General features: G+C 48.5%; 1 protein-coding gene across 6 annotated transcripts in view; it reads right to left on the reverse strand.

The window, feature by feature from the left end:
- Window positions 1–24,016, reverse strand: part of DDX3X (DEAD-box helicase 3 X-linked) — a 466,925-nt gene that overhangs the window by 274,746 nt on the left and 168,163 nt on the right. For 2 of the 6 annotated variants that reach the window (XM_069636521.1, XM_069636520.1), the window contains exons 4-5: window positions 10,824–10,895; window positions 3,133–3,270 (exon numbers count right to left, since the gene is read on the reverse strand). The exons of 2 other annotated variants lie outside the window; for them this stretch is intronic. In XM_069636521.1, the coding sequence (XP_069492622.1) occupies window positions 3,133–3,270; window positions 10,824–10,895 (210 nt within the window). The remainder of the gene's footprint in view (window positions 1–3,132; window positions 3,271–10,823; window positions 10,896–24,016) is intronic. 2 more of the 6 variants (XM_069636523.1, XM_069636522.1) reach the window with 1 other exon arrangement.

A 24,016-nucleotide genomic window follows, 5' to 3' on the forward strand; every position in this document is an offset into this window, starting at 1 on the left:
CTTGTTACTGGTTGCGAAGCGGTCCACCTTCTGGATAAACCCAACTAGTGAAGATTGCTTGAAGGACCTCGTTCAAATGCCATTTGTAGATGTCTGAGCCCAGCCTGCTGAGGTTTGACTCTGCCTCTAGGTTGGACTCCCCAGGAGGTGGCTTGCCGACAAGTGCCTATTCACCAGAGCCCACTCCCAAATGTAGATCGTCTGCAGAGGGGAGGCGACCTGGTGCCACCCTGCTTGTTGATTTAATACATGCAGGTGGCGCTGCCTGGATGAGAAGAGACTTGCCAGTGATCATGGGGAGGAAGACATATCTTAACCACGATTTTGGTCTCCCCCAGATCAGTGTTCAAGTGATCCTGGCTGTGGGTGGGGAGCTCAGGAAGGCAATCTGCAATCTCCCTCCACAGCTTCTGGTTGACAGCTGCCAACATGGTGTCAGCATTGGCCTGGCGCAGGTGGAAAGTGGAGTTTGTCAAGTTTCTTCCTGAAAGTCTTCAAGAGCTTTTCCTCCTTGCCCAGGAGTGCAAAGGCCGAAGCAGTCTAGTATAGGGATGCTGCCGCCATCAGTGTGGTTGGGGGTGCGACAATAGGAGTGTCCCCTTAGTTTGCCTGTACTTAACGTCGAGACGCCTGTTGGTAAGCTGGGTAGAGTGGCTTGAGCCAACCTTTTTTGGCCAATGCTTCAACATCCTTTTGAAGGGAAATTTCAGTTCTTGTAGTACAGTGTATGTGGCTGCAGGATTCCTAGGACTCTGGGGTGTCCAGGTCTTCCTAGTCTTTGTCCTGAGGATACGGGGGAGCCATAGGAGTGCTGGGCGCAGGCAGCTGTGGGGTGTGGATTATCAATGCCAGAGGCTGCCGAGGGGACACAGCCGGAGCTGCCATGATTGTTCAGGCATGGGAGCCAGGTGCTGAGCTGGATTACAGGGGCAGTACTGCCATGGGTGCTTGCGGCTATACAGGAGCGAGCATGTCCCAGATTACGTCCCTGAGGATGGTAGCCATCTGTGGTGATCTCATGAGTAGAGAGGAACTTAAAGAACCAGTCTTCACAAGCCGGAGATGTGCCTGATGGGATAGGCATAGACGTAGCGCCCCGAGGCTGCTGTGTACTGGGCATGCCCGGTCTCGCTAAATTGGGTGATGTGCATCTTCCTTGCCAAGTGGAAGGATAGGATATGGACCAGGTCACAGACGTTGCCCAATCCCACCTGGAAGCAGGCTCCCCTGCCTGCTCTGAAGGGAAAGGGCCCTAGGTGGGTTGCCATTTTGTCTGGCCCAGTGGCCATTATGTTTTGCTCCGCACCACGTGCCAAGTTGTGGCATTTGCTGAGCTGGGACCAGCCTCCACTAGTATGCCGAGCGGTGGTGGTTGCGACCTTCCATGCACCCCAGGCTGAGGCCTGGTAGGCAGAGCACCCTCGGCCATGGTGCCGGTATTGCTGCGTACAGGCACTGCCTCAGACATAAGTCCAGTAGTAGGGAGCAGCACTTAAGGTTGGGAACCGGTCAGAGCCTCGAGGCCCCTCAGCACTAGCACCACTAGGATCTTGCGTCCTCTCAGGCTGGGAGGCGGTAGCTGGCGCATACTCCGTATTCCTGCTGGTTTTAGGACCCGAGAGGTCCCTCCTGCTTGAGCGCCTCCCAAGGGGAAAAACACCCTTGCGGGGTGCGGAGGAGAACAGTGCACCTATCTTGGGCCTAGTCTTCAGTTTCAAAAATGCTTTAAGGTCCTCTGGAGGCGATCTTTCGAAGAGCTCCCGCCACCGGTCTAATTGATTCTGGAGCACACGCCAAGTCAAGGCATTGCACGAGGTACAGCAGTGGCAGCCGTGGTCTGGGCCAAGACCCGGTGGCAGATGCTATGTGGGTAGGACATTGGGAAGGGACCCGTGGGCACTGTACACCTGCTGAAGCTCGCAGTCATGCGCACGGGCAGGAGCGCGACGCCAGAGGACAGGGCAGTACCTAACAATTGGAATAGAAAATAGAAACAAGAATACTTCTCCTGGAAAGAGCGTGTGGAATTACAAGGCCGGAGACCTAACCCAGGAGCGCTGGTGAAAGCGGTCTGTTCCTGTCGACGATTAAAAGGACTCGGGAGTGGCGCTGGTGGGTACAGTCAGGGGAGCGCATGCTCCCACGGCCACACCCCACGCACATCTAAATTTAATGGAGACTGATTTTTCTGGTGAAAAAGGTTCTGTCGCCCGTCCCTAGTGAGGGATGTCCGTACAGTATGGAGTAAAGGGGACAAGGTGTAAGAGTACTCCGTGATTACCACTCAATGTCGTACTATAGGCAAAGCATGTGATTCTAGGCAAACAAGCATCAGAAGACATCCTATAATTTGCCCATCCTTCCTCACGGCAGCCTAGACAAAATTCAACAAGAGCCTTGAATTTTCCTATGGCGCCCCGTTGAAGAAAATCCCAGATTTGCCTTTTAAGTTAATCCTATGAATGCTCACAGTTACAACATTGTGTGCCTCCTTATGCAACTACGAACCCCTCTTTTGCAATTCACCGTTACACGATGCATGGGGATGCTAGAGGCAATAAACGCAGAACACATTGAAAAGCCCTCAGCAGCTGAGCAAAGAAACAGGTGAAGTTTCCTAGACTGTTACTAAGGTTAACCATCCTTAAACAAATTTCCTTCACTGTACTGCCGAAAGATGTTTTTTGAAAGTGGATTTGTTCTTCACCCCAGAGTATGCTACTGTTTGCAATACTTCCGTTTCACCTGGTCTTTAGTGATATTGTAAATTAACATACTGGTGAATGTATAGATTGTTTTATGTGGTGTGATATTACCTACTGGTAATTTTTCAGTGTGTTCTGAAGGCTAAAATAAAATATTGTCATAACTTACTGTATGCTGAATTGTGTGTTACTCAGAGCTCCTGACCACACCGAGACTAAACCTTGACTGTTATTCACTACCTTGATTGGGTAGTGGCTAAACGGAGTGTCCCTCTTCACCACAACTAGAAATCTAAAATCTGCCCACCCCAGGTGATTTGCCAAACATCGTTTGACAATCCCTACCGATAAAAACACCTACGACAGCCTGCCTGTCACATGCATTGCATGATCAAGTGATGCAAGATACCAAATTCACTTCACCCACCTCTGTCACTGCATCCAGATCCACCTCTAGTGCCAAAGCCACTGCGATCACGGTCAAAGCCATTCACTCGGCTGTCCCGGTCATGAAATCCATTAACAAAAGAATTGCCACCTCCACGACCAGCGTCCCAGCTAGAATCTTAAAAAAAGAAAAGCGAGTTTAGAATTCTATGGTATTGAAATTGTGCATTAAAAGCAAGCTGCCACAAGACTTCCATATATAATACTACCAAAAAAGCATAAGCTGACAAAGCGATAGTGCAGGCAGAAAAATATAAAATTCGCACAGAAGGGACATCTGGCAACAACTCAAGCCTGCCATCAGTTTTAGTCCCAAAGAAAGAGCTGCATTAGTAAAGTTTGCATTCAGCATTGACGGACAGTCTAATATGTAAAAAGCAAGCCTTAATAAATTCGATCAATGGTCATGCTGACATTGCCCAGAAGGAACATTTCCAGATTGCAGAGGCAGTACAAAAAAAAATCTAAGACCACTCATTCTACAGAAACAATACTATAGCAATTAAAGACTTGTTTAAACCATGAAGAGGGACAAACTAGACCATTAAAATTGCACAAGTAGCCATGGATCATGTGCAGTAACAGGCTGCTACAGTATCCAGCAAAAACAAGCCACACCCTCTACCAATTCAGCTATAAGCTCCTAGGTTGATGGATGAGAATGTTGTACCCATACAAGAGCCGCCACATCAATGGACTGGTCACATTACGGGTTTAAGACTTAGTACATTTCATAGTGCAGAAGCATCCATCAAGCATTGCACAGACTTAAAAACACAAAAAAAAATCTCTTGGCAGACCATTGTTGAACTTATGGACCTATACAAAATGTGATCAGGAAGAACAAAGGAGAGACTAGAAATAAAGTTCAACATAAGGCCACGCAATACAATTTAAGAAGACATTTAGAACACAATGACAGGTGAACGCAATAGCTCAAAGATACTATGCACTGCAGAAACCAGGAAGGGCAAGGTTTGAATAGACCAGATGCTCTCACCTGGACTATGTAGGGCAAAACTACGAGCATGTATTTTCTTTACCCAACTTTCTGCCACAAGACAGTTTGCAGAGTGCATCAGCTTCCAGATTGCAAGCATTTGCCTTATGCAGAGGCAATATTATAGAGCATTCCATAGGAGGGTAATAAATATAATCTGTATCTGTGTAAGATTCAGTTGTTGCTTGGAGAAAAGCCAGCAGTAACTGGAGTTTAACCTGGCTCTATTTTACATGGAATACTTTTGTCAACAATAAAACAGGGTGTATAAAATAACCAAGGAGTTCAATTGGGTTTTGGGAAGCGAGGCTGTAGTGTAGAATTCATTTTATGGACATTACCATACAAAATAACCAGGTTACTCACCGTAGTGACCACCTTACTCCTAGTCCATAGTCCCCTTTCCTCCATACTTATGAGAGCTCTCGTCCTGTGGGACGGGACCCGAGCACTTTGTAAAAAGCATCCACATTTTTCCAAAAATGTGTCCCTTTCTTGCGCAGGGCCTGGCACGCGGCTGCAACCCCGTCCACCTTGGCTCTGCCCCGCGCATCGCCCATCAATCCTTTTCTATCGCCAGGTCAGAGACCGATTAGCAATAACAGAGGAACATTATTAGAGGGGACGGCGGACGTATGGAGGAAAGGGGACTAGGAGTAAGGTGGTCACTATGGTGAGTAACCTGGTTATACTCCTATGTCCTGTCCCCTTTCCTCCATACTTATGGGAGATTCCCAAGCACTCCTTATAGGAACTACGGGTGGATGGAAAACCCCTTATTGAAAAAGGTTCTTCAGCACAGCCTGACCAAACTGAGCATCAGCTCTTGAGCTCTGTCGAGACAATGCTTAGAAAAGGCCGATGGGGAGGTCTAAGTAGCTGCCCTAGCGATGGCCTCCGAGGGGACGCATTTCTGAAAAGCAACCGACTGCCTTGCCCCGCACCAGGTGTGCACGAAAACCCTTAGGAGGTTTCAGCCCTTGGACGGTGAAAGACTCAATGATGCAGGTGGCGATCCACCGAGAAATAAGTTGCCTTAGACACCTGCTTACCCTGTCCAGGTAGCACTTAAGAGCCCTTCTAACATCAAGACAGTGCAGAACCCTTTCAGCCTCTGAGTCAGGGTTCGGAAAAAAGACCGGTAGGGAGATAGACTGATTAAGATGGAATTCAGTTACCACCTTCGGTAGAAAGGCCGGGTTTGTCCGCAGGACTACCTTGTCCTTGTGAAAAACCAAGAAAGGATGCTCCACTGACGAGGCCTGGAGCTCACTCACTCACTCTCCTCACTGACATAACGGCGACCAGAAAGGACACCTTCCAGGATAAGTACTTGAGGTCCACCGTGGCCATCGTTTCAAAGGGTTTATGGCACAGCGCCGTCAGGACTACATTAAGGTCCCACGGCGGATGCGGACTACGAACCGGAGGGTAGAGACGTGTTCCCTCTTGCTGGTTGATGTAATACATCGACACCACATTGTCCGTGCGTATGCGGACCACCTTGTTGGTAACGAGCGGTCTGAACGCCTTGAGCGCCAGAAGCTCCAAATGAATGATGTGCAGGAGCTTGTCGTGAGGAAACCAGAGGTCCATGACCACCAGTCCAGGTCCACTCTCATGGAATCCGGAATAGTTATCTGCTTGGAATCCGGGTCCACAGCCTGACGCCAGGAACTCCGAAGAGCCATCTGGGTCCGTCTCATCTTGAGACAAGCAAAAGGAAGAGCCAGCACACAAGGCCATGAGGCCTAGAAGCCTCTGGAACCACCAGGCCGACATGCTCTGCGCAAACATCTGACACATGGCTAACAGATCCGCCATTCTGTCACTGGTCAGGTACACTCGGCAGTCGATCGTGTTCCAGCGAAAACCAGGAAATCGGGTCCTCCGAGACAGTCATGGAAGATTTCCACCAGTTCACCGACAGCCCAAGATGGAACAGGCGCTGAAGGAGAGACTGGAGATTGCCCGCTGCTGCCAGCAGAAAGGGGCTGCGTAAGAGCCAGTCATCCAAATATGGATACACATGGATACCCTGGAGACAAAGATAGGCCGCAATCAGACATCTTCGTGAAGACACGTGGCGCCGAGCTGAGGCTATAAGGGAGCACTCGAAACTGGAAGTGCTCCTCTCCCAAATAGAAGCAGAGATCTCCTGTGTGGGCTCCAAATCAGGATCCGCATGTACGCATCCTGAAGATCCACAACGCTGAGCCAATCGGCCATCTGCAAGGAGGAGCGTATCTGGCTGGGCATGATCTTGAAATTCTCTTGGAGTAGGAAAAGATTGAACTGGGAAGGTCTAGGATGGTGCGCAGGCCAGCCTGGTTGGGCACTGTAAACAGCTGGGAGTAGAAGCCCTCCCCTCCAAGGGGAACGGGTTCCATAGCTCTGAGTTTCTGAATTGAGTGAGCGAGCCCGACAGCTGAAAAGGAGGGTTGCGGGGTGGGGGGTAGAGTTAAGCGGAAGCCCGCTCGAGCGGCTTACAAGACCCATCTGTCTTCTGTGATGTCTGCCATGCCTCCCAATGAGACGCAATGCATTCTCCTACCAGGGTCTCGTGTGAGTGTGGAAAATCCTCATTTAGTAGGTTTATCGGTAGCGGTGCCACCAGAACCTGAGGAGGCTGAAGAGCGGGAGAAAAACTTGCCTACTGCGGTTATTCCCCACAGGGGTATCCATTCTGCGAGATTTGCGGTCGAGGAAGCCCCTAAAGCCAGAGGAGGGTCGACTTTGTGACAATGGTCTCTGGGTTTTGAAAGGAGCCTTAACCAGGACGGACGATGACTTCGCTGTCTGAGTGCTCTCCTTAGTCATGGTGAGCTCTACATCTGTAGTAGAATGAAAGAGCTCCTTATCAAACAGAAGGTCCAACACCTTGTCCTGCACTTCCTTTGAAAATTTAGTGGCATGCAGCCATGCCTGCCGTGAGGCATCAACCCCCAGCATAAGGCCCCCCCCCCCCCGAGCCGAGGTGTCTAGGCGATGAGCCGCAGCCTCCAGGAGATCCTGGGCCAAGACCCTGGCGTCGGATAGGCCACCCTTGAAGTCTTCCAGCTTCTCGACCGGGATAAACTCCAACTCCAGACAGACCTTTCCACATCCGCATGTTAGCTCCCGCTAAAATCAATTCAGCGTTGGCCTGCCTGAGCTGCAAGGAGTTGGACAAGACTTTCCTCCCAGGGCGTCTAGGAGCTTGTCCTCCTTTCCCAGAACCTGAGTAGCCGTCATGGAAGAGGATGCTGCAGGCCTGCACTGCAAAGTGGACGCAGCCACCACTGTGGAGGAGGGAGGTGGACAAGACAGGGCCACCTCATACAAAGAATGCAGCCTGTATCTCACGTCAATTTTATTGACAAAAAGCCCAGAGTGTGGCTTTTCCCAGACTCTGCGGACCTCGGCCAAAACGTCCTTCTGCAAGAACAGGCCGGTACGCTCCAAGGGAGACAGGGTGAACACCCCAGAAAGCACGCCCTCCTGCAGAGCGGGTGCCTCGGGCACCGGGACATCTAAGAAACTCATGTCCAGTACCCGGTCATGAAAAGCTCTAATAGAGCGGGGAAGGTCCTCATTGTCCTGATCGCCTTGGACATCATCTGACAGGTCAGGATCCTGCTGAGCCATGTCAGGCGCTGCCTTGTCCACCGGGACAATGGAGGCAAAGGCGGAAGAGTCGGGGAAGGGACCACTGTAGGAACCGGAGGTGCAGGTGGACATATCTCCCTGGAAAGCCCTTTGAAATATTCACTCATGGGGTCGGTACGCATAAGCGTTTGGAATTTACAGAAAAAGGCGTCCTCCGGGGACTGTTTCGGAACCTGAGGAGGTCTCATGAGGGGGGACAAATCCAGGAACGTAACGGGGAAGGGTGCCACATAGGCCCCTCCACAGACGTATCCACATAAATCAAAGGTGCTGACCCCGCAGGCAACGAAACATTGTGCGGAAGAGGCATCTGGGCGTTCCAATTGTAAACTGGCCGATAAGGTTGCGCACAATTGAACTCTGTTCACCCAAGGGACCAGACCCTACACCTGTGGCCGATGGCGTAGTTGTAGGGGGGTAGCACCTAACATGGCCGCCGCAGTCGTGGCGGGAACCAGCACCATTTTGTCCTCATCTGAGGGGGAACTGCGGCACGTGAGGAAGTGAGGCAGGGGTCCCCGTCGATGGATCAGAGGTCTTAAGTTTAGCTTTAACATAAGGAACCTTGGCAGACCCGGTACTGTGAGGCCTGGAATGTTTTTGTGACATACCAACCGCCAAATTAGCCTTCGAAGGAAGGACCTTGGCACTGTCGGTAAAAGAAGAACTTTGCTTCTTTGCCCCCTCAACATGTCTGGTGTCACCGCACGAGCGGGAACGGTGAGGAACAGCCTTCACCGACAAGGCCTTGTCGGGCCTCTCAGAACTGTTGGTAGCTTCAGCCTCTGAACGAGGGACATTGGACCCAGTTCCAGTAACAGCCTTATCTACGCGGGCCACAAACATCCGTTCGTTAACGACAAGCCCACCCAAGGCCTCGGGGCACAGCCCGGTCTTATTTTTGAGTTAAGACGGCAGAGGCCTCAGAGCGAGCTCCGGTACCCCGACGACTTGGTAGCACCGGGTCTACAAACAGCCCCCACAGGAAGGGCCTCTGAGCGTACTCCGGTGTCCACTGGCCCCTTACGTAGACCCTCAGAAAACTCTGGTAGCATTATTAGGCCCAACGGGCACCTCAGGGCGAACCCAGATGACAGAGCGATCAACGTCAATCCCGGCCCGAGAGGAACCCGGAAAGGTATCCCCTGGCCGGGGTGCTCTGAAAAGTAAAGAACTTACCGGGCGTTTTTTCTTCTCGTCGATGGAACGCCTGAAAATGTGCAGGAGGAGTTTGTCGGAACACCTCCCACCGCTCCAACCGACGTTGAAGTGCCCGGACCAAAAGGGAGTCGCAGTAAAAACAGGAGTCCCAACGGTGATCCGGACCCAAACTCTAAACAAAGAGGATGGGGATTCGCCCTCGCGAAAACAACGGTGACACAATGAACAATCAGGAAAGTCTAGTTTGAACGACAGACAGACTTGTAAACGTTCGCTAGCGAGAGCCAGAGAGGAAAAAAGGGAAGATCTTCCGAGGATGCAAGTGCGCCCAGTCCCGAACGAGAGGAGAAAAGGACTGATGGGCGATGCGTGAGGCGGAGCCAAGGTGGGCGGGGTTGCGGCCATGTGCCAGGCCCCACGCAAGAAAGAGGGACACATTTTGGAAAAATGTTGATGCTTTTTACAAAGTGCTCCGGTCCCGTCCGACAAGACGGAGAGATGTCCCATAAGTATGGAGGAAAGGGGACGGGACGTAGGAGTATTAAACTGATCTTTACAGAAAATACTTGACAGAAATCGGAATAGAAACTCATTTCAATTGCCACAGGGCATGCACCTTAATTAGCTTTCTGGTAAACATGAATTCCGCATAAATGTATCAAAACAGCCATTAAAGAATATTTAACTCATGCTTTCACATTCAGAAATCTCAACTAGCCAGATGTGGTTCTATCAAATGGAATAATTTTTGAAAGGAGATAGAAAAGTTAGTTCAAACAGCAAGCTGCAGCAACGCGATTAACTCAAATCCGTAGGATGCAGAGATAATATTAAGCAATTATTCTGAAAACTATTCTACTGCAGCAGGTCAAAATCACCATATAGGCAAGTGGTCCAGTATTGGGTAGGGTCCTTCGTTAATGGAAGCCCAGGAGGATAATGTATGGCAGATACTTGGCTTTCAGCAAGAGGTTTTCATGCACATTAGCATTTCCTTAAATTACACTTTGCCATGAAGTGCCAAGGTGAGAAAAGGGTTTTAACTTTCACATAGTTTAAGTTACCCCCATCTGTGATTAAGCACGCAGATTTTATTTGCTTTCGAAAGACAGCCAGACCTCACTCCCAGTTTTGCCATGCAACACACTTTTCGTAGTGTTTGAAAAATGCCAAGAGTGTTGGACGTGCGAGTGTACCACTTGGATAAGCTTCCCAAGTGTGTATATAACCACCAAACTAAGTGCCACATCAACATTAACTCTTAATGTTGCTCTGTTGGCATGATGTGCTGCTCCTAAAACCGATGTGTGATCAAGCATTTTATTTCATACCACTGTAGCGCTACGAGTGCCTTGAAGAGGGGCAGGGGATAAGAGAATAAGGATGTGTTGGGTCTAGGACAGGTAGTCATAGTTTGTATTATATGCAACTAGCAGGCCATGGTTGTGTTCTTGTCACATGACAAGAGGATTCAGATTATGCTGCAGGATTTGAAATGCCAATAAAATAACACTTCACACAGTGCACACAATTAAATGTCTCAGACGGTGTTGAACATGCAAGGGGGTTAAGATGGCTTAGCGTAGAATTTGAGATCACTGTATGGGCCAAGTGGACCTCAATCTTACTAAACCAGATGATAAACATTTTGCCATAAACAATGATTCACACGTTACCACTTCCCTTTAGACTGCCTGCTATGAGCTTTCATACCACACTTTGAAAGTTTGGATCCAATTACAGTTATCCACATGTCCTATGGGCGAGTAATGTCAGGAGTTTGGCTTCTAACAAACTAAGGCAACAGTTTGCCACCAACAAAAAGCTCCAAACAAGTTCAAGCAACATGCTGAATTATATACCACTTCTGTCGGAGCACCAAGCATTGCGATGGTTATACGCTGCTACATCTCGATAGTGACACTGTGGAAAATCTATTTAAAGAACATGTTTGAGCACAAGAAAAAGGTAACAGAATAAACTCAAGCTTGCAAACAATAAGATTACAGTAGGATTACAAGCACCAATGCTCTTCAATGCAAGCTATTTTGGGAACCGATGCTGCAAGTACTCCAGTAGCTATTATGTTTCACTAAACACCTTGAAAGTGATCAAAAAAGTTACTCACCATAGTGACCGCTGTACCGCTAGTCCCAACTTTCCCTTCCACCATACTTCTGGGATGTCATCCCTAGGAAGGGAATTGCTGCACACAAGCTTGGACTTCATAATTAATGAAACGTGCATGCGCGATTGCCAAAATCAACTCATAAGCACATCTTAGGCCATCACACTTTTGGTAAACTGTCAGAATTTAGCCAAAATCCAATCAAGGCGCGTGGAAGAGCAGTCTAGGCTTAGTCCCAGCGTGAGGGAGACTGGTCTAAGGCCTCGGAGTTCACACAAAATTATTCAGTTTAGACAAAGTATAAAAATACAATTTATTAGGCCTCAAATGCAAGAGCACAGTAAGTGAAACTAGCAAGTACCATCACACAAAACATCAGGTGATATCCCTATATATGGTCACCGTATATAATGTCGTAGGGAAAAGGTAGGTGTGACATTATAGAGGTGACCCTATATACAGACAGAGGGAGCGGCTGTCGTCCCCCCCCCCCCCCACATGTTCCATCTAATGTCCCAGCAAAATACAGCATGGGGTTATTTTTGAGGGGACATTACTACATGAAACCACACAAAACAAAGTTACTCACCAGTAGGTTGACTTCCAATGCAATCAACAGGCAAGTAACCTGATGCAGATAAAAGTAGAACCAATACAATTCAAATTTGCAAAAGTCTAGTCCTAAGACATGGAGCCTTGTGCCCCAAAGTCACACGTACCAACATGTTTTTCAAAGGAACGTATTCTCAAAGGAATGTATAATTATTTGTCCAAAGACCGTAGAGTACTCACAGTCCAAAATATAGCCCAGGTGTCAGATACAAGACGACCAAAGGTAAACTCAGAGGGGAGTTGGGGGATAATGGGCTTTGCACCTAATGTTACTCAAATGAGGACATGGGTAAGGTACAGGAACAGTTTACTTACGCCACCAACTCCATTCTCCCTGGTCATACTGGATCGGAGAACCAATTGGTCAAGAATTTTTCCTTTATTCAGGTTAACGGGCGCAGGTTTCAGTGCAAGATGCAATACCAGAACAATGAAGAATGCAGACTTGGCAGTGCAAACACAAGAGGGGTGAAGAGCAGTTCCAGCAACCGCAGCGCTTGTAGGTGGCGACAGATCTTCCAGGTGTAGTCGTAGAAACTGCTCCAGCTCAGCCTCCTCAAATGTTAGCATTTTAGCAAAGGAGAAGATGACTTCTGGCACAAGCTGCCGACTACCAAGGTTCTGGGGAGTAACGCTCAACGGCAACAGCAAGATAGGCCATGATGCAGCCATGCACACTTCTGAAGGCTCTTGGGGCATGCAGACGGGAGTAAGCATCAAGAGTAGTTGATCTGCAGTAGTCCAACGGCTGAAGCACCAAAAAGACGCTGATATCAGGGCTTCATGGTCCCATGAATGGAGAGCATGCTCGTACATTGCAAAATTAGTCCTCCGGCTGCTCATGTGCGCAGGAATCTTGGCTCCAATGTAGAAGGCCTCCACTAATCCAGAATTTGAGTTAGAAGCAAGACCAAGTCAACCCATAGAAACGATAGGCAACTACTGGTTTTGCATCCGCCCAGCAGCAGGATCTCGGGCACCAATGGATGATGACTGGGACCACATTGCAACACCACACCCATTAGCTATCAGACACGCACGTAGTAGCTTTCTCAGTCAAAAACATGATGCTACATGGGATTAACCGAGAGTCCAGGAAGAAGGCTGATAACGGATTTCCTGAACCCTGCTCTTGTGAACAGATGTTCAGGAGGCCACCCTAGTTTAGTGAAATGGGAAACACTGCTGCAAAGTTAGCCATGACAATTCAAGGTAGCTTGGAGAGCAGTCAAGGGCAAGACTGAAGTATTGGGGATTATCTGAGATCTTGGATGAGCACACAGGACACAATTACTCTTAGACAGTAGTATATAAAAAAAACACAATTTATTAGGCCCAGAACAAACACGTGAATAATGAACAGTAATATTACTCACAATAAAATATATAGTCAACTTTCGGTCAATAAAGTGCAGATTCCGGCCACTTAATCTCCCCTAACCAGGGGAGGTGGTGGAGAACACCCAACAGCCCATGTTGAGATACAGCTAGCTCTCAGAGGAAACTCGGGTAGTTAAGCCCCAAAGGGACAGCCAGGGAGTGACCAGCAACCCCCCACCCCGCGCCCCAACCCAAACATGGCCAACCCAGGGCAGGGAACACGCCTGCATCAGCCAGGTAGACATACCACTAGAGTAACCGTGGAAAACAGCCACTCCTAAACATGCCTGCCAACTATGCACACAAACTACAATACCAAGCACACAAGACCTTAGATGCGGAGCAAAGAAAGGCAAATAAAAATGTAACCAAACTAAAACCTCAACCTTTCGCATACACTTCCCATACAGAAACACAACCACATCTCTGCACAGCAATTTGCATGCACGTCACCACACTGCAACAAACTAACATATCCCGGCACAACAGCACATGGGAAGTCTCACAAACACAATGAAACTGCACCCAAGCTCAGCGAACGGTGCAAACCGAACTGAAGCTGCCAACAGAACTTCACATCTCACTTTCCTATTTCCACTACACCCTACTAACCCCTCCTCCCCCCCCGTCCCACCCTGTACCCCCTCCCAACCCCAGCCCTCCCACCTCTTTTCACACTTTCCTTTACAGATCCACCAGAGCACCTGGGGACCACTCAGTGGTGACTGTGCGCAATTCAACATTGACAAAACATGTAAGGAGGGAATGCAAACTTTAATGGTCAACTTCAGAAATGGATATCCCCAACTTGTAGTCCAGGCCTACAAAGGTTAGAATCTTGAACTCAATGTTATGTTTGTGCACAAATCTCACAAGGGACAAACTTCAATGGGAAGGAAAGTGGTATGATTACGCACCGCCCTTAACTCACTCCGGGTTCAAACTTGGCAGGTTTTAAGGTCGCCTGGACTACGAAATCCCCTCATAGGTTACGCTTCAAAGTGCACAGGCACCGTGGATGCAGGTCAGGTTTACATCAGGTGCTGTATCTCTCGGCACAAATGCAGGACAAAGAAAACTGGTGCAGCTGGACTCAGGACACTTGAAGGCAGGAAAGTCGCCAGCAGCGATCGCCACGGTCGCAGTGACTCAAGAGAACCAGAGTTGGACTGATGCACACTTCGCTCTCACGGCCCAAAGCATTAGGGACAAGCTTTAGCAAAAAGGTGCCTTCCAGTGCAAACTAGGGGTCTCCCAAAGCTCAAGCCAAAACTCAGTGGAGCAATGCTCCAGCCCGGGTGCCCAGGGAAAAGTCCACTGGAGGACCCAGGGACACTTCCAATAAAAGGCTTGTTTGCAGAGCACCAAGGAGACGCTGAGCGCAATTGATCCCAGCATTGGGGTTGAAGCACCTTTGCAGGTCTTCGGAGACCAGGTTTCTACCGGTACAGCTGGCTCAGGTTGCCAGACCTCTGTGCGGTTATAGAGATTCCTTGATCTGGATCACTTCTCAGGATACTTTGCTCCATGGAGGTCAATTCGGAACTCAGGGTGAATGTCCCAAAGTCCAGTGAGTGCTCACACCCCAGATGGCCAATGAGGAGATCTGCCACAATCACGCATGCTAGCAGTGGTCCAATCAGGGACAACCAACTGCAGCTCTTGTGCACACAAGACATCTTGGCACCAGTAGTGTGGATTGAGAGTCCCAACCCACGTCCTGGATACCCACACATGCATTAGCCCGTGAAAAGCACTGGCTTTCATGGGTGAAGGCATGCCCAAATAAGGACTCCCTGGGTCACAGTGCAAGGGGCAGACCAGAGGACAAAACGGCTAAAGGAGAAGACAAAAGACCAAGGCACAGCCATGACAAACCCTAGCCACAGTCATGAGCCAAACACGGTAAGTGTGCTATGGCTCGGTTTAAGTTAGTAAAAATACAAGAAAAGCTTCTCCCGCCAACAGGCTACTCCTAAGTACATTGTTCAGTTACCAAAAAATCCAAGAGCTGTCCAAGCCCCGAAAACGCAAGGACCCCAGTGTGCTGTACAGCAATTAATTTTGCGCACTGAAATACAGTTGCCAAAAGTGGCAACAAAGCCATAAGAGAAACAATGTTTCCCAGTACTGACTGTCAGAAGAACAAGTCAGTTTCCCCAGAACAATGAGCGAAAGCCCAGTGGAGCACAGCTGAAGGCTGCGCTTCACTGGCAGAAAGTTAGGTCAGGAGGCTGAAAAAAAAAGTTGGGGGTCCACAAAAAAGAGAACAGCAGTAAGTGAAAATTTACCTGACAAATGCCAAACTTCAATGCGGTTAAACAAGAGAAAAACCTCATGACACGACCTTGTTAGGTGGTAACCCTCTTAAGGAACAATTTGTGGTAAACTCAAAGTGCACTGGTAAAAGGGGTACTGCTGTCAGCTTGTCAGGAACATATACAAATTAACCAAGAACCAATAACTAAAGTTAAGGAGATACAAAGTATCTCCATTGCACTGCAAGGTGTTGTGTGCAACATACAAAATTTAGGAATAAAAATCAAAGTCCCAGTAATGACACTCTTGGGGACTAGTAGGTTTCCCATAACAATTAGCAAAAGCGAAGTAAAGCCGCTGGCTGGACTGACAGGATCAAAAGCAAGCAAAGAGAAAGGTGTCCCATTTAAATCAAATGTAGGGAACAGTGCAAAAGGAACATATTTCCTAAGAATGCACAGTGCTTCTAACCACATAACCGGCACATGCACCTGGCCCACTACACCGGTCATGATCAGCAGGGGGGTGGGAAAAGTGGTAGATCTGCAAATAAAAAAGCAAGCTAGATCATGATGGTGCACAACTAGCCATTGGTAAATTTAATTGCACAACAGGAATTAATTCCTTCAGTTGGCTTCCTCAGTACAGAATTGTCATGGCAGAAGCAGTGTTCGGCAGCAATTAGTCAGTGGCTTTAGTTTAGATGGATGTCACTTTTGCAAAACAACCTTACAAAAAGAATCCATCAAACATTTGTTCATTTATTGCAATCATTTTGAGAAAGAACAGTATTAATAAAAAAAATATAAGCCAACTTTACACGATTAGTTAACACTCCCTTTACTTTTACGCTGGCTACTAGAGAATCCCCAGCCAGGTATAATCCAAAAGGCAGAGTAATTAAGAGTTACTCACCGGAGTGACTAACGCAACTTACTCCTAGTACATAGTCCTTTCCTCCATCCTGTATGGGCAATTACAACTGACATCGCCCTGGGGAGGAGAGCCTGACCTTATGGAAATAGATTGCACAGCACTGCTTGGGCAAATTCTGCCTCAGCCTTGGCACTGGTATCCAAGAAGTAGTGCTTGCAAAAAGCCAGTCATGGCCCATGTTGCTGCCCTGCTGATCACCTGCCAGGAAACATTGTGCTGGAACGAGACGTCACCTTTACTGTATTGTGCACGCATGTCATGTGGTGGATCCCTACATTGCACCTCATGGATCGCGGTTGCAATCCATCGAGCTATAGATGACTTGGAGGCCTGCTGTCCACACCTAGAGCCTCCAAATGAAGTGTCTTGCAGGAGCCCTTCGGGCATGCATTTTCCTTGGGGTTCAGTAAGAATGTGGGGAGCACAATCTCGATATGGTAGGATGAAACTACCTTCAGACGAAATTTGGGGTGTGTGCAGAGCAAAACCTGGTCCTTGTGAAACAGTGTATGACTGAAGCGACCAATGCCTCAATCTCACTCTGCAAGCTTAAAGACAACCCTTCTGGTTGGGCTTACGAGTGACCAATTTAATGTCTGCCGCGGTCATAGTTTCAAATGGTTTAAGCAAGGCCCTTAGGACTACATTCAGGTCCCACACGGAATTGGGCGATTGACCATGGGTAAAACCTGGTCAACCCAGTCAGATGAACAAGTTACTTGCCCCTGGTAACGTTCTTGCGACTGGATGTTCCTCCAATGTATTCCTAATTTGACATGCAATGTCCAGCTTCAGCGAGGAAAAAAATTCAGCAGAGGGCGCTGTTTCAATCTTCCTCAAATGCCTCCGTGGAGGGCAACATCGCAGGATGTATGAAGCACGCGCAGCGCCTGTTGGCCTCAGTTCTGTTTTTCCCCTTGTGTAGCCCAGATGCCCACAAAAAAAGGGGCATGATAATACTTTGCCTTGGTGGAACTAAAGCTGTCATAGCATGGGAAAATTCAATAGCGTGGTAGGTTGGGAGGACGAGGAACATCCAGTAAAAAGAACATTGCCAGGGCTAACTAACTAGCTCTTCGAATGGATTGTGCCCTCCAACATATTCCTCATCTTTGACTCCCAAAGCAGTATTTATGATAGGAGGGTGTAGAATTCACATATTAAGGATTCAACAGGGCAGAGTAAAGCACTGCCTTAGCAAAGGCAACGTCTTGAGCATGGGAAGCATCCAAAGAATAATGCTTTGTAAACGTGTATTGATGACCATGTTGCAGCATCATAGATATTCCTAATAGAAATGCCCCATTGAAGGGCTGGCGATAAAGCCATGCTCCGAGGAGAATGAGCTTGCAACCCTTCAGCAGGGTCTTCGCCTGCTATTATAGAATTCAGATATGGTAAGAATGATCCACCTAGATCAGGTCCGTTTGGAAACAGCCTGGTCTAATTTGTGTACCCTATAAAAAGTTGGTTGTGCACTCAACTGACATTCTGGAGATGTAAAAACGGAATGCTCTCCTAGGGTCCAGCCTATGAAACCTTTCCTCTTCCTTACCAGGATGTGGATGATAGAAGGAAGGCAGAACAATTTTCTGACTTAAGTCAGAAACTGCCCATTGTAGGAAGGAGGGTTTTACCCTTAAAACCCCCTTCTCCTTGTGGAATATCGTAAAGGGTGGCTTGGATGAAAGTTCCTGCAGCTCGCTCGCTCTACGGGCTGATGTTAAAGCTGCCAATAGTATGGTCTTAAAGGTTAACCTTAATTGACATGTGTTCAAACGTTCAAATGGAGCACACATCAGAAATGTCAAAACCAGGAGATTAGGGAACACATTAGTGAGCCCTTTAAGAAACTGAGTCACCAGTGGATCTTTAAATAACATTCTTCTGACGAGCGCTTAAAAACTAACAGCGCCAACAAGTAGCCAACCTGAAGCCCTTATTTGCTAATGAAAGCAAAAAGGATACACATCCGGAGTTTTACACTGAGAAGGATCAACATTTTTTCTCTGCACCAGTTGCAAAACTTATTCCAACGGCAATGGTACAGAGACTTTGTTGCTGGCCTCCTGGCCGCAAGCAACACCTCAATTATTTCATCCCCGGAGGTCCCAATCCTTGTATCTCAACCTTTCAGAAACCAAGTGTGAAGGTTGAGACTCATGACCTCTGGATGGAGAACCCACCCCTCACGAGAGCAAAGATCTCTTGAAGGACTTCCTAGGCTGGTTCCCACTTGTGGGAGACTGCTCTACCTGCTCAGAGGATCCGCCGCTGTGTTCTCCTACCTGGCTAGGTGATCTGACGATATGGAGATCCCTTCTTAAATTGCCCAATACCAGAGGCACATTGCCCCAATGCACAGTGGTAGTGACCCTACACCTCCCCTCGTGTTGAGGTAGTACAGGTCCACCATGTGGTCCGTCATTATCAGGACATTCTTTCACCCGCACGGAGGGCAGGAAGGCCTTCAGCACTAGTCTGACTGCCCTCAGCTCCAAAAGATTGATGCTTATTTTGGACACCGATGAGACTAACGACTGCCGATTGTCAGATAGTTGGTGTGGTCTCCCCACCCCGTGAGTGAGGCGTCTGTCACGACAGTAATCTCCAGCCATGGTTGCCAAAAGATCTTTCAGAATATTTTCCCCACAGGCCCACCACATAAGATCCTGTGTGTAAAGACTGGAGGGAGGGGTGGGGGTATCTGTACTTCTGCTCTTGATATGGTAGGAGAGGCACAGAGGACCCCAGCCAAGATTCTCTATTCGGTAGCTATGGTCGAGCAATAAAGGCCCTGCTTCTCAGGAGGCTGGTTCTTAAGTACAGTGTAGTCCCCAAGCCCCCAAAAAGGAATGTCCACACACTTAGTTAAAACAGTCTTTAATATTCAAGGTTATGTACACTATCACAATAACTCACTTTGTGCTCAGAAACATCAACAATGGTAAATATATGGGATACACTACTCACCGTAATCGTATTTGATGCTTCTATCTGCTTAGATTCACATGCTGAGCGTAGGCTGGCATCTAGTGGAAGCTGCGGAGTATTACAGTCTGTTTTTCGAAAATGAGCATCGACACAGGGTGTGCTAGTAATACTATCCCTAGTGTGACGTCCACTGTACCCATGATACGTCACGCGTGTAGGACCCTCAGATTGTATTTTTTCTGACATGAGGAGAAGCGCGAGTACAGATGATCCAAGCAGATATAAAGAAAGGTAAGACTACAAGCATCCATGCGCCTGCTCTGAGGGGAGGAAGGGTGGGTCGCATGTCAATCTAAGCAGATACAAGCATCAGAAATAAGAGTTCTGTGAGTAATATATCCCTTCTGAGGCTTGTGGAATCTGCTTAGATCACATGCTGTGCATAGATTAGCGAGCAGTACCTGAAGGAGGTGGGATGTGAGAAGGGTCATGAGCAAATAAATGTCTTAGAACCGCTTGTCCCACTTTGGTATCTGTCTTGGAATGGGTGTCAATGCAGTAGTGCCGAGTAAAAGTGTGAATAGAGCTCCAAGTAGCTGCTTTGCAAATGGTGTCAAGGGGGACATTTGCAATGAAAGCCAGAGTGGCCCCAATGCCTCTTATAGAGTGGGCTCTTGGCATGAAAGGCAGAATTTTTTCAGAAAGGGAGTAACACAGCTGGATACAGTTAACAATCCACTTAGAGATGGCACCTTTAGAGACGCGATCCCCCTCTCTGCCTGTACCTATGAGACAAACAGTTGGTCCGTTTTCCTTAGCGGTCTGGTCTTGTTTACATAGTAGAGGACCGCCCTACGCATATCTAGGGTGTGTAGTTTCACCTCAGCCGAGCTCTGTGGGTCTTGGAAGAAAGCCGGAAGCTCGATGGACTGGTTCACGTGGAATTTAGAAATAAAAGTGAGAACCTAGGGTGTGTGCGTAAAACCAGTTTATCTTTATGGACAGTAAAGAAAGGATCTTGCACTGACGGAGCCTGAATTTCACTGACCCTTCTTATAGATGTAATAGCTACTAATAAGGCCGTCTTATAAGTCAGGTGTTTGAGACAGCTTTTATGCATGGGCTCGAATGAGGGGCCCATGAGTTTAGATAGCACCACGTTAAGGTCCCATCCTGGTGGTGGGTTAGAAATAGGAGGGTGAAGTCTTGTTACTCCTTCCATGAAGGCTTTAACTACTGGTACCTTCCACCACAACACCTTGTTATGGGAAGTGGTGTATGCTGACAGGGCTGCCAGGTGTACCTTCAGTGATTTAAAGACCAGTCCTGCAACCAGCAGGTGGAGCATGTATGTAACAATAGTGGAAGGAGTGGAATCAACTGGGTAGATTTGTTTATTCTGGCACCAGATAACAAATCTCTTCCATTTGTCAAAGTAGCAGTGCCTCGTGTTTGGCTTCCTAGATTCTTTTAAGATGTCCATACACCTCTGAGGTAAATTGAGATGTCCGAACTCTGACCTCAGGAGCCATGCTGCCAGGCTCATTGAGTTGGGTTGAGGATGCACCGTTTGACCTTGGTGCTGGGACAGTAGGTTTTACCAGGTCGGAAGTTTGATCGGTTCGCACACAGCTAATCTGTATAAGTGTGGGAACCACGGTTGTCTCGCCCACATGGGAGCAACCAGGACGAGCGTCAGACTGTTCATCTCGTTGACCACCTTCCTGATGAGGAGTTGGTGGAAAAGCGTACGCAAACATTACTGACCAGTTGATCCACAGGGCGTTCCCCTGGGAGTCTGGTTGGGGGGAACCTGGATGCAAATCCTGGGCATGGTCTGTTTTCGCTTGTGGCGAATAGGTCTACAGTGGGGAAACCCCACTGAGAGAAGCTATCTTCTACGACCTCTGTGTAGACACCATTCGTGTTCCTCTGGGAGGGAGTCTCTGCTTAAAGCATCCGCTAGAGAATTGAGATCCCTGGAACATGTTGCGATGACAGGAACATGTTCCGTCTGAGTGCCCATATCCAAATTTTCTGGGCAAGCTTGGACAGATTTTGTGAAGTCCATCCTTGCTTGTTCAGGTAAAACATGGCTGTAGTACTGTCCGTCTGGATTTGCACCGACAGATTTAGCAGGGAGGGCTTGAACGCTTGAAGTGCTCTGAATACTGCCAGAAGCTCTAGCAGGTTGATGTGATTCTTGGCCACTGAGTGAGACCAGAGACCCTGAGCCGTGGGGTGGAGATGGTGAGCTCCCCACCCTGTCAGGCATGCATCGGTTGTGACTACTGCCTGTATCTCAGGATCGTAAAAGGGTTTCCGCTTGTCAGATTCTCTTGCCCACCAGTTTAGGCTTAGTACAAGTGTTGGCAAAACGACCACTAGATCGTCCCACTGACCACTTGCCTGAGACCACTGTTTCGCCAACCATTCCTGCATGGGACGCAGGCGCGCATGGGGGACCAGGTAAATACATGACGCCATCATGCCCAGCAACCGCATTGCTTTGCGTACCGTTATCTGGCGACCTGACTGAGAGGAATTTGCAGCAGTATATTCCGAATTATTTCCTCGGAAGGAAAGGTCAACCCCTCGAGTGTCTAGGATAGCTCCTAGGAACTGTTTGGAGGCGCTTGGCACAAGACTTGACTTTCTCGTTTATTGAGAAGCCCAATTCGAAGAGGAGGACAATTGTCCTTTGAATGTTTGTCCTGCAAATTACTGGGGTCTCTCCCGTGATGAGCCAGTCGTCCAGGTAAGGGTACACCGGGATTGCCTCCCTGCGTAGGTGTGCTGCTGCCACCGCCAGTACCTTGGTGAATACCCTTGGAGCCGAAGCTATCCCGAAGGGCAGTACCTTGAACTGGTAGTGCCGACTGTCCACCTTGAAGCGCAAGTACTTTGTGCGCTCGGAACATGGAAATATGAAAATAGGCATCTTTCATGTCCAATGTTGCCATGTAATCCCTTTTTTAGGAGGGGGATTACCTGTTGGAGAGTAGTCATGCGAAATTTTTGGGGCTTGACATACTTGTTTGCAGGCCGTAAATCCAATACTGGGCGCATTTGCCAAATTTTTTTTGGCACAAGGAAGTAAGTCCCGGGACGAGTTCTATCGCGTCCTTTGCTAGCAGATTGGCGATCTCGAGGAGGATCTTCTGGTGTTCCAAAGAATTTATTCTTTGTCGTGGAGGATGGTTCCGGGGACGCTCTAACAGTTCTATGCAGTACCCAGCGGATACTGTGGACAGCACCCATCTGTCTGATGTGATCCCTTCCCAAACTTGGGTGGAGTTGGAAATGCGTCGCCCTACTGGGGTTGCGTGAGAAAGGACCCTGAACGGAGCGTCACTGTTTTGGTGGAGGCATGCCGCCTCTTTTACTGGGCCTGCCTCTACCCTTACCATGTCCTCTTATTACCGCTGCCGTAACCGTGGGTAGAGTGTTGGTTATTATTGTTCCATGGTGCCCCTGGGAATAGTTATATCCTCTCTGGGAATTCTGGCCGCGTGGGCTACGAAAATTGCCATTCCCTCTCTGATTAGGGGGTTTGTTGGCCTAGGGATTTGAGTGTCTCATACTTGTCCTTGGCATTTTTCAGCACGTCCTTGACCGCCTTACCAAACAGATCCAGCTCCACCGGTTTATCTAACAAAGATGCTTGGGTTTCAGCTTTGAATCCAGACTGCTGTAACCAAGCGTGTCCCTTGATAACAGTTCCTTCTGCTATCAATCTGCCGGCGTTATCCGCGGCATCAAAGGTTGCTTTTAAAATGCAACCGGACATGGTTCTTCCCTCCGCTGCAACTCGTGCGAACTGGCTCTTTAGGGGTTCTGGGGCGGAGTCTATGAGTGGCTGAGGTGGAGACTACTTTCCTGCCCAAACCATGCAGTTTCTTGCTCTCCTTGTCAGGAGCTTCGGACGATAAGGGTGTTCCAGCCCTCTTACGAGCGTTGGTAACAACCAGGAAGTCTGGTTTCAGATGCCCCCTTATATATAGTGGGTCTGATTGGGCTGCCCTGAAAAGTTTCTCGATCCTGAGTTTCACTGCCCTGGTGAGGTTAGGATTTAAAAGTGAAGGGTCTATTCTTCTCTGAATAGACTTAAGAATAGGGATGGCCTGAGCAACAGGCCTCCTTTCTCCCACCAACTCTTCCGCGAAGTCCCTCTCCTCTTGAGCACCCTGGGTGTCAATGTGGAAATGTTCTGCCGCTCGGGACAGGAGAGGTTTGCTCTTCCAACATGCCCAAATCTGGATCCTCACAAAAGGATGTATCCCCTTATATTGGGAGTAGGGCTGTATATAGAAGGGGTCCAAAGACCGTGTTGGAGCTTCAAACCGGGACTTCTTGCTTGGAGGTATTGGATCCTTGGAGCCTGAGGGTGCTGACACTTCAGGAGTATAGGAGAGAAAGTGTTCAGGTTTTTTGTGTAAAAATCTGCCAATGAAGACATCCTTGACATAGCCCTGTCTGTCATCACTAGACCATTCTCTAGCACTGGGAATTATCTTTTCTGGGGCTTTCTCCGCCTTATCCTGACTAGACTTACTGGTTTTAGCAGGTGTCGATGGGATAACAGAGTACTAGGACTTGTCTGTCTATGTGGAGTGGGAAGTTTGAGGTGTGATGCGGCTGAGACAGCTTCCTCTGTTTTCCCCCCTCCCCATGGGCGGAAGTGTGTTTTCCCTGTTTTTTCGCCCCTCCGGAGCCTTCCAACGCCTGGCGTCGAGGTTCGGGGGTAGTGTCCCTATCTTTAGAACGTGGAGGTAGGGACTCGGGAGCCGCCGTTACGCGGTCTGC

This window comes from Ambystoma mexicanum, chromosome 7p (assembly GCF_040938575.1).
Source record: "Ambystoma mexicanum isolate Mex_15411 chromosome 7p, UKY_AmexF1_1, whole genome shotgun sequence".
Lineage (NCBI taxonomy): Eukaryota > Metazoa > Chordata > Amphibia > Caudata > Ambystomatidae > Ambystoma > Ambystoma mexicanum.